The sequence below is a fragment of the Struthio camelus genome, chromosome 14 (assembly GCF_040807025.1).
Source record: "Struthio camelus isolate bStrCam1 chromosome 14, bStrCam1.hap1, whole genome shotgun sequence".
Classification (NCBI taxonomy): domain Eukaryota; kingdom Metazoa; phylum Chordata; class Aves; order Struthioniformes; family Struthionidae; genus Struthio; species Struthio camelus.
Window position 1 is genome coordinate 23,341,465 of NC_090955.1, and position 13,508 is coordinate 23,354,972.

The window sequence follows — 13,508 nt, forward strand, 5'->3', positions numbered from 1 at the left end:
ATTCATCTCCCCTCCCTGACAACCTGATCTTAACCTTCATTCTCCTGCTTTCACAACACTGGAAGCACTGGGGATGAGGTGGGGAGCCAGTGAGCTACCTGTCTAACCAGCGCAACACGCTACAAACAACGGCTCTGAAGTTTCAGAGCTAGACTCCTTGCTTAAAAATTAAGAGCTACCTTGCTGCTGAGAATTTCAGGTTGACGTAGACTGCGGTACACAAAGATTTCGTATTTACCTTTTCAATAAATTAAAGGTCAGGATTAGTTATGAAAAGCAACATCGTATGAGATTAATTGAAACCACTGAAGAAACACTGCATTCTTCAACAACCGGAACAATCGCACAAGATTTACACCAGACTCGGCTTATAGGTGGCACGAGTTATGTTGGTAGCGCTGCAATATCCCTTTCAAAAAATAATAAAAATGCATGTACTTTTTATACCTTATATTCTTTTACGGTTTATATATTCTTATCTTTTACCAAACTGTTTGATATCTTATACATAACAGGATTGCTATAGAGCATGACTTTTTTTGATGCTTAGCTGAGAGCTTCTTACAAATTTGGAGCTTCAGAAAATAACCAGACCTCCTGGTTACTGATAAACAAATGACTGTTCCATCCCTACAAGCGTTTATACAGAGTGGTACACTCAGGACTACAGATTTAATTGGGTTTTGAAGAGAATCTCATATATATTTTTATAGATATATATTTTTTATTTATATATATATATCTGATACTGTGTGAAAAAATTCCAGGCCCATCAGAGAAAAGATTTTAGTAAGATTTTTTTTGTCTTCATGAGGAAGTGCAACTTTAAATAAAGTGTGATTTTCGTCCTGGATTAGCAGGAAAAAACCCCTTTGCATTGACTCACGTATTTCGGTAACTTTTTGTCCATCGCTTTCAGATATCGTCATCATAAGCAAACAACCATTCTTTCGATTTCTAAAACATCAGGAAACCAAAAGCTCAGACTTGATCCAATACCATACATACCATATCCTCCAAGGACGTCTTTCATGCTTTGGTTCTCTGAAGCGTTTTACTGAAAAATAAACAAACAAATGCATCAGCAACTCCTAAAGCAGCAAACACACAAAAAAGTGAAAGCAAACCATCTTGCAGAAACATTACATTCTTATATAAATTAAATCTTCTGCAAGTGCGCTTCACTGTCAACCCCTAAGGATAAGCGGGGGAAGATCAACCATCTCCCTTCTATCAGCTTCAAGTTCCTACATCTCCGTTGTTTAACTGCCACTATAGCTCACCGGGAAAAATAATCCGTTACCTGCTCACCAGTCCACTGGCCTTAGCGTTTAGGATTGCCCATGCAGAAAATTTAACTTCAGATAGCAAAGCGGGTTCAGGATATGATTACAACCAGCAGTTTCTTTTGCTCGCCGAGACCAAGACTCCGCTAGGAAAAGAGTCTGGCGCGACAGGGGCCATCGACAATAGCGGAAAGAAATCAAAACAACTGATAACAGGACAAACATATTATCTGACAAAGTATATTTGCTCCGTGGATGACAAACTAGTCTTTTGCGTGCAACCTGAATTCCAAAAGGACGGCGAGACAGATATTTTTAAAACAGATAATCCCTTCACAGAAGGGATACCTGTCAGCCTATAAAAAACTCAAACCAAAAAAAAAAAAAAAGAAAAGCGATGCCAACTATACAATGGTTTAAAAAAAAAAAAAAAGATCATGTTACTATTTGCATTGTAATACAATTTGCAATACAAATCTGTCTTCTGTTGCAGTTGTAAGCTATTAACTCCTTACATGCCAAAGACAGACCAAAGGTAATGGGGTACTGGATAACACCCCTTCCCCTCCCAGGATCATGGCAGTGCAAATAAACAAAAAAACCCCCCTAGGACACTTTAAAATCCACGTGGGGGAAAACGTAGTTAAAAAGGGTTGTGTACTGGCTTTTTAAAAATTCAAATACAACCTTTTATCTGCCCTCTTCTACTAGGGGTCATTGCCAAATGTCAGGATAGCTTCGTTTTCTGTGCAAGAACCATCCATAGGCGACAAGGGAGGCTCTTACTGCCACAGTTATTGAATTCCCAGCTGTGCTATGCTGGTTTTACTGCCTTCTTCTGTCTAAAGTCCACAACCTTTCAACACCGTCAGAAGTTCAATATATCACCCACTAATTCCTTTGAAGGAAAATCATCTATGCTCTTCTTCCAGAAGCTGTCTCTCAGGGAAAAGAAAAGAAAAAAAAGGAAAAAGAGAAAAGAAATTTGAAGACTTGGTTCTCCTTCTCGCCTTCAACTTGCAGAGGTCTGTCTGGAGGCAAAAAGCATCGCAGGTACAGCCAGACTGACTATCAGCTGGTTGCCAACCTGTTTCTCTGGGTGTTAGAAATGAATCTGGGTTTCAAATAGGACGCTATATAGGTTATGCTCACCTAGTTTACCAGCCATTGAAAGCAGCTTGGATGTATGAGCCGATTACAACTTTTTCCACAAGTAAGACAACTTCCCAAAAGCTCAGAGCCCTCGTACAGTAAGATGTTACTGCAATTGCCCCAATATCTTAACGTTTACAGACAGCACATAACTAACAACTTGCCCTTTTACTTTCTGTACCCTTATGGCTTCCGACAGCAGAGAGGAACTGTGTCACCTACATATAATACAACCATTGGAAGTGACCGCTGAGGCACTACGCCGCCCGCCCTGCGCCACCGCAGGAGCGGTTCGAGGCTCGGCCAAGAGCGACCGAACTTCTCCCCCAGCGTTTGAGCCCGCCGCGTTTTCCGTAAGGCTGCACACGGCTGGGGAGGGAGGAAAGCAAACGGGGCAAAAAAGCAGGAGGTTGCAGATAACCACACTGATGAGCAAAATCGGGTCCCATCCCTCACGCGCCGTGAGGAGACTATTTTTGCAACCAAAAGCCTGCGGACTTCGGCAAATAAAAGATTTTGCCCGTTTGTGAGGCATCCATCAGATCACAGAGGCGAAAGCAATTCTTCCACGCGGCCTAAACAAGGGGGTTGCTGCAGGTGCCTTCAGCCGCGCTGACGGCTTCCCTTGGCGGCGCGCGCCGGCCTTGCCGCCGCTCGGAGACCTGGCACAGCTCCCGCGCCAGCTGACAGACGGCTCCCCATCTGCCAACTTCTCGCCACGCGCGACGAGGTAGCGCCGTAACATATGCTCGAATCCAGCCCGTTATCCTGGCGCTGCCAAGAGCTAGCCTCATTGAATATTAATTAATCGCGTTCAGCATTTCGTGCCGAATTATAAGGCAAACGAAGAAACGTATGAGCTAGCAGCGTTTCTACGCCAGAATTGTTCAGAAAAGGAAGCGAAAGCGCTCCTCACGACCAGCACGCGAGCTGCCAGACAGACTTCAGATCAGAGGGGACATACAAATAGAGTATTATTAATGCAAAATTCGAGTTCATTAAATTCTGCTCATGCTTAATTACATTTCTAGGAACAATTAATGCCAGAGTACTGTGGAAGGGTTTTTAACACTTACTTTAGATACGAGTTTTGCAACGAGTATTCCAAAAAAAGGGGAATACGGGGAATAATAAAGGTCACATATGAAGAACAGAGCAGACTAAAACCTCTCCAAACTGTCACTAGGAAAAGCAACACCTTAATTTGCACTTGTAACTCAGCTTTCCCCTCCTTCCCCCTCAAAAAGATCACCACACAGAAAAGATTTTGCTAATGTGAAATAATTTCAACATGGATCCAAAACCACCAGGTTTTTTGACTGCTCTTCTTGCACCAGCACAAAATTGGCCCAATTCAAGTGTTCTAGAAGCTTTTTATTCCTTCACAAGGAGCAGTCGGTATGTGTGTGCGTGTGTACACGTATATATAGATATCCTTTTTGCATCCGGTACGCAGAAAGAGTATTTGTCACTGACATATTTTAAAATACCATATATTATTACATTTCTTAGACACACGTTCTGGCAGTTCACAATAAGAATCGTTCTATTTCCAGTAAAGATCTAAGATGACTTTTCTAGCTCACATATTTGGAATTCAAACAAAGGAATATAAGCTAAAGGACAGTCAACATGTTCAATTTTCTCTGCAGCTGTACACTGACCTTTTCAATACAGAAGTGGCTATTTCACTTATCTCTCTAGCACACCTCAAGACTTCTCCAAAAACGGGTCAAAGAGCTGTTGTTGGCCCTCAGCTAAGCTACAGCTGAGCTAGCCAAAGAGGAGACTAAAGTCTAAAGCAAGGAAGGAGAACGTGACCTTATCTTCCCTAACACGGCTTACGTGCAAACCTGCTAACGCAGTGCGGGGGCAGCTACAGAGAGGACAGAATCAGGCTCTCCTCGGAGGCGCGCAGCAAAAGGACAAGAGGAAACAGCTGCACGTTGCAGCAAGGGAAGTCCCAACCCGACATCCGCCAAGCATTCCCACTGAGAGCACTTGAACACCGTACCGAGTTGCCCAGAGCGGCCTCCAGTCCTAGAGACCTGGAGAAGTCAGCCGGGCAACGGCTTGAGCGAGGCGGCGCAACTGAAGCCGGCCCCGTGCTGAGCGGGAGGCTGGAGCAGACGACCTTCTGGGGGCCCTTCCAACAACAAGTATTCTGTAACTCTAAACATCTCTGATGCCTAAAAGGTCTAAAATTTGAAGCACTTGCCAAAGGATCAAAATACAGCAAATCAAAGCCGCACATGTGAACACACAGTACTTAACAATGAGAAACATGTCGCAGTTTGAGCTTCCACACAGTGTTATGTTACAAGAGTGTTGGGTCTCCTCCACTAGGTTTCCTTTGCTAGGCTCCCTGAATAACGTAGTAAGAGAGACCAGTCCTCCAAAATAGTGCTCACAGTCTAAGATTGTTGTGTTCTGAAGGGCTACTTCGATAGCCATAATATTAGTTCACAGCATTGCCAACACGCAAGACGAAGCATTACAGTTTTTAGCAGCACTCTTTGTTTTACCAACCGCACAGAGTAAGAGCTGAACAATTCAGTCAAGCATTAGTAACCGATTCAGAACTTGATTCATAATTTCAGATTGCTGTTTTCAGACAACCGCATTCTTTTCATAACGCTTGGTTATCCAAGAGAACACAAGCATCATAAATTTGATCCTGCAATTTCTGTAAAAAACCTTGTCAAATCAACAGCGTACGCAGTCCAGATTTCATTTTTTAAATTAAATTCAAGAAGGTGATCATCAAAACTGTTCTGCTGGCTAATATCAGTCCTTTTCCCACAACAGTGGGTCGATGTCTTATGAATGAGTACACGCAGGCTAACCATGAAAATCTGCAAAGGCAAATGATTCACACCACCACAGAATGGCAGCTGTCACTGAACTTCGTTAGCCGTGATCTCTATCATAAGTTTGAACTCATCTCCTTTTCACACCACAGTGAATCTTTCAACAGGCTCGCGCTTGCTGGTTCATTTGATCCCCGATTATACTGTTGGTAGCAGCAAAAAAGAAAAAAAAAGAAAAAAAAAAGAAATTACAGCTTTCCCCAGGTCAAAACAATTTTTTAAGCTAGCTTTACGAGAAGCTACATGCCTAATGAGAACTGGCTAAAACAATGCCGTTTAAAAGGTATGTTACGCACGTAAGGAACACCTCACTTAATTGCCATGCACTTGGTGTGACACTTAACGAGCACAGCGTCTCCCTATATTCGTAGTAAGAGAAAAGGAATGTAGTTTGTTTTCTCTATTTTTAAATGTGAGGTTAAAAAATGCACCACTTCGTTCACACAAAAGACCAGCTGTTTATGGCTTGCTCCTCATTCCTCCATACACAATGTACTGTATTCTTGGAAATTCAATTTTTGCTGCACTGCAGCTCTCCCCTCTTTTCCTATGCTGCACTGACTGTAATTGAGATGCTCTGACACAGGATACGTTGAAAACCCGTTGCTCGTTTCCCTACTTAAGAACCCCAACGTTCACCCTTTCATTTTTGCTTAAGTATCTGGACTAGTCAACACTCTTGGGCACTAAGTACACTTGAGCAGAACTGATAGACTACAGCAAGTGATTTCTAAATACATTCAGTAATATAGAGATATTGGAGAAAGATAACAGAAATTATGGTTTTGGTATGTTGAAGAAAGCAGTTACGGAATAATTCGCTGCTCATGGGAAAATTTTGTTCTAGTCCATGCTAAAGACTGACACACTGCAAAACACAAAAGCCCTTCTGCTTTCCACAAGAAATTTAAAACTTTTGTAAAACAGAAAAGAACGTGACAAGCACCCCGTCCCTTTCTGAGTTCCACTGTGTCCTTGGCCTCAATAGACAGGTATGTAATTAAGAACTTGTCCATTAAACATGGTCACCCAGGGAGAAACTTTATAGAAACAACGGACACAAAGTTTAATGACCCAGATGCTTATTCAGGGACATCGTAAAGACTAATGATTCCACGTCTGGAAAGCCACGTGGTGCCTTCAGAATTGCAGAACTTATCCCAGGGTCTTAGTGGCAAAGGCAGCAGTTGTAACAGCGTTACGGCTACAGCTTTCAGGCAGTGAAGACTTTGCAATAGATAGCTGGTCTGACTGACACTCCTTTGGAAGCAGCAGAACAAGGAGCTTTGTTTTATTGCAAAATTAAATAACCTAGGGCTGAGTATCAGCCCAAGCCCAAGTACCTCATGACCAACACTGTTTGTCTTGACACAGAACACGTAAAATGACATGTCAACACTGGATTTCACATCACATAACAAACGGGCATCAGTGCTTGCTCTGTAAACACAGGAGAAGTACATTTCCTGGAAGTTCCCTGAGTGAAAAAAGCAGCATGTATTTCCCACCCATAAAGTTGGTCTCTACAAAGGTTTTGTGAGAGCTAAGTGAACACCTGGCAGGGGAGAGGAGGAGAAGGGAAGTCAAGGACAAACTACTAGCAGTAGGAAAAAAAAAAAAAGTTGCTAAAAAAAAAAGAGAGAGAGAGAGAGAAATGGTTGCTTCTTCAGGAAGGGCAGACAAATGCATGTTTGGTGAGCTTTTTATTCCTAACATATACATATTTTAAGGTCAAAAGATTTTTCCAAATGCTTAGCTGATTAAAAAAAGGGAGAGAGAGAGAGAGAGAGAAGACACAAAAAGATCATATTACCTTACATTACATATATTTTACTGAGGCAACACTGATCTCATTTATCCTGGTAGCCCACACTGATTTTGAGAGAGGCGTTAACTCATCTGTCAATAAAGGAAACAAACTGTGTCTTAGTGGAGCGCACAGCCTAGATACGGTATCAACAGTCCTTTTAACCAACTTTTTTTTAAAAGGTGAAGCTTACTTTTTAAGAAAGCTAAACTAATTCAGCAGACAAAGAACTAGACACGAGTTCGCGCTAACCTATTTGCCATCTCCTCATACACAGCAGCACTTCAGAAGCCAAGAACCTCACGTAATCGCCGCTATACGAACACAACAAGCATTCAGCCCTCCATGCCTTTACTTCCCGAAAGATATGCCAACAGTACAGCAACACCGAAAATAAAATACCTGAAAGCAAAAGCTTTAAGAACGCTAAGGGAAGAAGCCTAAGTAGCTAAGGAAAGATTTATCCAAATATTAAGTTTTGTTCTTGGAGACAGGCAGTCATTATCTCTGTATTTAACACGCGTACGCCTATTCTATCAAGGTGCGCTCCATGTGAGCGGTCAAAATAAATTACAATTTCAAACTAGAGAGACAAAGAGAAGTGCTATTCTGTTTCCTCAACACGTACGGGATAACCGAAACACACAGCAAATCTAATCCTCCAGTATCAAAAGTACCTCTAAGATGGGCTTTAAAAGTTTAATTTTAATACACAGCCTTGCTTGCAAACCCTTCAATACTCTGAAACAAATGTTATTAAACAAATGCCAAAAAAAAAATTAAAAGGGTAGGTCACTATAGAAACAGATAAATAAGCTAAATATACGCCTAATGCGAGTTGAAAGTTCAAGTATATTTTTTGTATTAAAAATAAGAACAATTTGGGAAAACCATATTATTTAGTACAAGGTAAACAGAATCAACACACATTCATCTGCACCAAGCAACCATTTGCCATTCACAACACCCTTTTCACCTACAACATTCACAAGGTCACGGCAATAACAGACGAGGCTTTCCCAGCATTACTTGCAGGACAACAGATATCAATGAACTTTCAGTCATTCAAGCCAATTATTTTAAACCAGCTCTTGGGAACTGAAAAAACAGCAAAGCACAGCAACAAACCCACACCTCCTTCCCTAAAATATTAAGTAATTATGCCACTAGTTGTAACAGTCTTAAAAACAGAGAGCAAACCTAAAATAGACTTTCAGACACATCCAGAAAGTAATACTGTGCTTCCCTCTGTAGAAAGGGATGAACACAACAAATTTATCGACTTTCTTTATCACTGTAAGGCCACTTACTTTAAAAAACAAGCAAACAAAAGCTACACAGCACACTCCACGCATCTTCTTTACGCAAGATCAAATGTCACGAAGGGAGAGTCAGTGGCCAATCATGCAGACATCAGATAACGTAGCTAAAAACGAGGCACTAGATAAATCAAACCTCTGAAAGCAAAGCGAAAACATGTAATAACTGCCATGCGTATGAGCACTCTTCTTAACGTTTGTGCAGGTTTCACGAAAGCTTCACAGTGCTAACACACACTGCCACCACTGAAAACATACTACCACAAGCAAGCTCAAATGGAAGAAGGCTTTTTTTCCCTTTTTGATTTTAAAGCTTCTTAGGCTACTCCATCTTCTAACAGAGAGAATAATTACCTTCTGAAGCAAGCGTAAAATCCTGTGCATCTAAACGAACATATGCTGCTAGGCACATCATCAGCTTCAAGACAAGGCAGATACTCTGGAAGAGGAGGGGAAGCTAAGAGGAGCAATTATTCTAAAAAGGAACTAAAATTTTAGAGAATAAAAGCTCTTCTGGAGCTCTACTCAACTCCTTGCTGCTGGCCTAGCCCTACATGGCAAACCTCAGGCTCTTCTGAGCATTTAGACCGTATCTAGAAAGGCACTCCTCAAACAACCTGAAAAATCTCTGGCTGTCTGATCTGTATCCCCCTTCTTCCTGCCGCTCCACAGGAGGCAGGAGGGAGAGATGGGATGTCCCTAGCGCAGGATCCCCACCGGCTCCATCCTCAGCATCAGCAACCGAGCGTCAGTTCCTGACTGTTCTCCCGTCTGAGCCATACGATACATCCCGGCAATATTTTGCACGGCAGATCGAGAGGAACACAGTAGGGTTTTTTTTCCCCCCCCTCATTTTGTCAAGTGAACCAGCACAATCTAATCACTACAAGATTTTAGCAGTAGGTCAGGCAAAAGCGCAACTAAAGTCAAGATGACAAAATTGCAAAAAACATTTGAATATAAAAAATAGCAACCTCTAGAGGAAAAAATAATCACAAACAAGAGAAAAACAAGTTTAGTGCCTTCCTTGAGATGGCCTTTTCCTATTCTAGCTTAGTATACCTGAGAACTAGGTAAGATTTGAACTATGAATCCGAACTACTAATTTGCACTATGACGAATTTGAATTGTGAATCCATTTTAGCACATTTTCATCCTCATCACTGATTCCATATGACAAAGAAAGAATATAAACACAAAATATGAGGTTATAAAACGTGCAATTCAGGGTCAGGGACAGAAAAATCAGTATTGCGTATCCTGAGCAACACTAAGAACAATGTTAATCACTCCAGATCAAAATCTAACGCACTAGCCCTATACCACTTGCAAAGGCATTTGTGTGCAAGCTCCATCTGCCAGGAAGAAATAACATGCTGAATTATGTAGGGACTACATTTTGCTAGGATCAGGGAATGCTCAAGTGAGAACGTGCCATGTGGAAACGCTGAGCATTATCTATCATAAGGCATGAGAAAGCAGACTCAATTTTTCACTTCATCAGAAGAATCCACACAGATAAGATCTTGTTAAATACTAGTTTAAAACTGCAAACTTCATTAACCATGAAATTAATATCACTGCAGAAACAAAAAATGTGTAATGTATATTTGCACAAATCAGCTCCTTGCAAATTCAATTATAAAACATTAGTCAAAAACAGAAATTCATTATGCAGTTTACTGTTAAACAACAGGCCAGCTAACAGCCAGTCCTCAATTTAGTCCTAATTAAACACAGCTAAATAATCTCTTCTCAATTTCTGGATAATTTATCATTTTGACAATTTCTAAATACCAACATAACTTATCCTTTTTTCTAAACTTTTCACAGAGTGAATGACATGCATAATTATACTCAGAACAATCTCATTATCTGGAACATAATTCTACCCAGCAATCAGCTGAGTAATCAGAAAATGCAATGCCTTTTGAGCTAACAAGAAAAGCAAGGGCCTCAGACAACTGTTAAAAGTGCAACTTCACTGCAGATTACAGATTATTTGTCTAAATAGGTACCTTATTCAAAAAAAAAAAAAAAAAAAGCCCAATAAAGTTTTACTGGCACGGTATTTCAAGAAGACTTGCCGCGTTTAATGACACTAAAATATTCACGATCTTCCACTATCAGGACATTAAGCAAACCATTAAAGTGCTCTTACAATCTTTATCCAACAAAGATTCAGGCATCCTGCAAATAATTTTAAGTTAAAAAAAAAAAAAAAAGACACACACACAAGGTAATGTAGTTTAAACAGGACTAAACATCATGAAAAGATATTGCCCCTACAGTAAAGACAAAGATGCACATCTAACCACACTACAAAACAAGGTTGGCCTTCTGTTTCCAGAATGAAAAAATAATTCCCAAATCGTTATTCCTAAATTCTTCCAAGGTTATTTGCTTCACTTAAAAAAAAGAATCAGTTGAGCATGAAAACTATGTTTTTATGTTATGAAAACTATGTTTTTCATAACATAGTTATTACTTGTTTTTGTACAAGGCAATCAAGTTTGTCAGCGCGAGATTTGTCTTTTTCTACAGAAATTTAGATTTTACAGAATTTAACCCCACTATGTATTTTATTTGTTAAAGAACACTGTAATATTAGCAAGGTAGAAGGAAGTAATTTACTTAACTAATGTGGTCAGGTCACCCAAGTGGCTGCATTTTTTTTCCCCCCGCTACAGCTCCCGACGCACACCTGACTTTTGACTCACATATGGAAGAGGATGTCACAGAGACACCAAAGGGACCGAAGCTTTATTTAAAATACAAAAGGAGCAACCAGGTAACATAAACGTAAGCAATACCTCACAGATAACAAAACCCTTGGTCATTTTTAAGGCATGACATACTTGGGCTTGACCACGGTGACCTCTCCAGGCTTTCTTGAGCCTGCTGCCACAAGCAGCCAACCGGCAGAACGAGAGCTCTTCTGTGCTCTACCCTACTGAGGTAGTGACCGCTGCCGATTCCCGGATTGCGACCAAATGAGTAAGAGGTTAAAAACCCTTCTTGCTACTACCATCACCCAATGCCATTTCCTCCTGGCAGATGGGAGGGGATTGCAACACGTCTTTGTGTCAGCAAGTTTCTTACTGTCAAGTGAGAATATTATTTCATTTATACAGATTGTGTTTAACGAAAGCCCAACTTTTAATCCAAGTGCAAACTCTCCGGGTAACAAGAGGCTGGTGCGGGTTTTGCTTCGGTCAGCTCTGGCGAGCGGGAGGGAGGGAGGTCTCCGCGGCGCGGTGGCGGTCGCCGCTGGCAGTGCCCGGGCTGGAGGCTGCCGCAGGAGCTGTCCGAGGTGCTCCCGGCGGGCACGGCTCCACCACCTCGGCCAAGGGCTTTCGGCCACAGGGGTAGCAGCTGCTGCAGAAGTTCAGGACAGTCCGTACGTCTGCTTGTCTTAAGCATGAAAAAGTGACTCCTGCTATTTCTGGTCTTCCGCGCTCCGTTTTTTTCTTCCTTTTTAAAAAGCGGCTCTCCCTTTCCCCTCTCTCCAAATCTTGCCTTTTACACAGTGCAGCAGTGCATCTTACTGTTCTTGCTTATTCCCCAGAACTGATTTTCTCAAATAACAAAATCATTTTCTTTCAGGAGTAGGTGATCAGTGTAACTCTCAGCTGTAAGCCACGTTCACCTCTCCTCCTCTTTGCCAAAATAGCAATGACATGTTTTCTACCAAGAGGTATTCGCCCACGTTACTTTGATACCCCAAACTGCTCCTTACAGCTATTTCAGACTTCCTAGTACCAGGGACATTGTATTTTCACCTAAGCAGAAACACAAACCTTTTACCTGCAGAGGACTCCGAGACTCTTCTATTTCAACAGTTTATTAATATGATCACATCTAATTTCTCAGCCATTCCTAAGAATCCAGAAATGAACTTGGCCACGCTCTGATTAGTCATAAATCTTCTGACAAACATGCTTAGCAAATAAACTATACATATTTAGTATTAACCCACTACAAGATGCAATACTAGAAATAGTTTGCGATAGACAGGATAAAGGGGATTGGTAATTTTTTTTGCCCCCGCTTCACATCTTTGTGCAGCTTTGGCTAATAAAACCTAAATGCTTAGAATCACATCTACATCTTAATATGTGTGGGAAGATCATGCCAACACCACTCTGTATCATCACCAATAAAGGTTTAACCAGAGAATGCTTGGAAGGAGCTTGCGATTACTGACAAAACACATACATTACACCAAAAAATGTTTAAAACTGCCTGTGTAGCATCAGCAATAAAAAAAAAACAATTGCACCCAAAACTAAGAAGTAAACCCATAATTTTAAATTAATATCCAAATAGAATAAGATACAAGCAATACAATGGCAAAATTTGAAAAAAAATATATTATCTTCAGTTTACTGACCTGAAACATAAACACTGACAGTAACCCATTAAGACTTCCTGGTACAAAGTGGCTCAGTTTAAATAAATGAGACAGGAAAATAATGCACACTCAGGAAAGAGGGACAAGAGAAAAATTAATAGACTTCAAAAAATCAGGCTAATAAACTTGAGAATTAGTGGACAGAAACCAAAAAGGCTAGCAGTTCCTGTAGATTTGCCAAAAAGAGGTAGCTTTTAATCAACTAATTCCCTTCTAGAGCACCTTAGAGCCTACGGTTAGGAGAGAAATCATCTAACCCGACTTCAGTAAGGCTTTTGACATATTAAAACCACCACAGGGCTTGGATGAAACTGTTCCAACAAGCCTCTAGTTTCACAGCTGAAAACTTAATTCAGAGAATAGTTAAGAATCATTCACTGTGATGAAAGACAATGCACTGGTGGCCTCTGATACTATTAAACGTATTCTCTAATGGTTTGGCCAACTGAAGAGGAGCTTCTTTCTCCAATTTGTGGACAATGCTTTAGAGGGAGAGCTGGAAGATAGGGCTTGACATCAGAGTGGCCTTAATGAACTGAAAGTAGTAGATTTTTTTTCCTGGTTTTATAGGATTTAATTCAGTAAAACCATGCAAATCTCTACACTTCGGGGGGTTGGGGAATCTCATGCATAAGTTCAGGATAGTTGCTGACCAGCTAA

At 41.0% G+C, this 13,508-nt stretch overlaps 1 protein-coding gene across 2 annotated transcripts in view; it reads right to left on the reverse strand.

The window, feature by feature from the left end:
• The window catches only part of STIMATE (STIM activating enhancer), a 36,500-nt gene that overhangs the window by 18,742 nt on the left and 4,250 nt on the right, over positions 1 to 13,508 (reverse strand). For both annotated transcript variants that reach the window (XM_068906972.1, XM_068906971.1), the window contains exon 2: positions 1,009 to 1,057. In XM_068906972.1, coding sequence (XP_068763073.1) covers positions 1,009 to 1,057 — 49 coding nt within the window. The remainder of the gene's footprint in view (positions 1 to 1,008; positions 1,058 to 13,508) is intronic.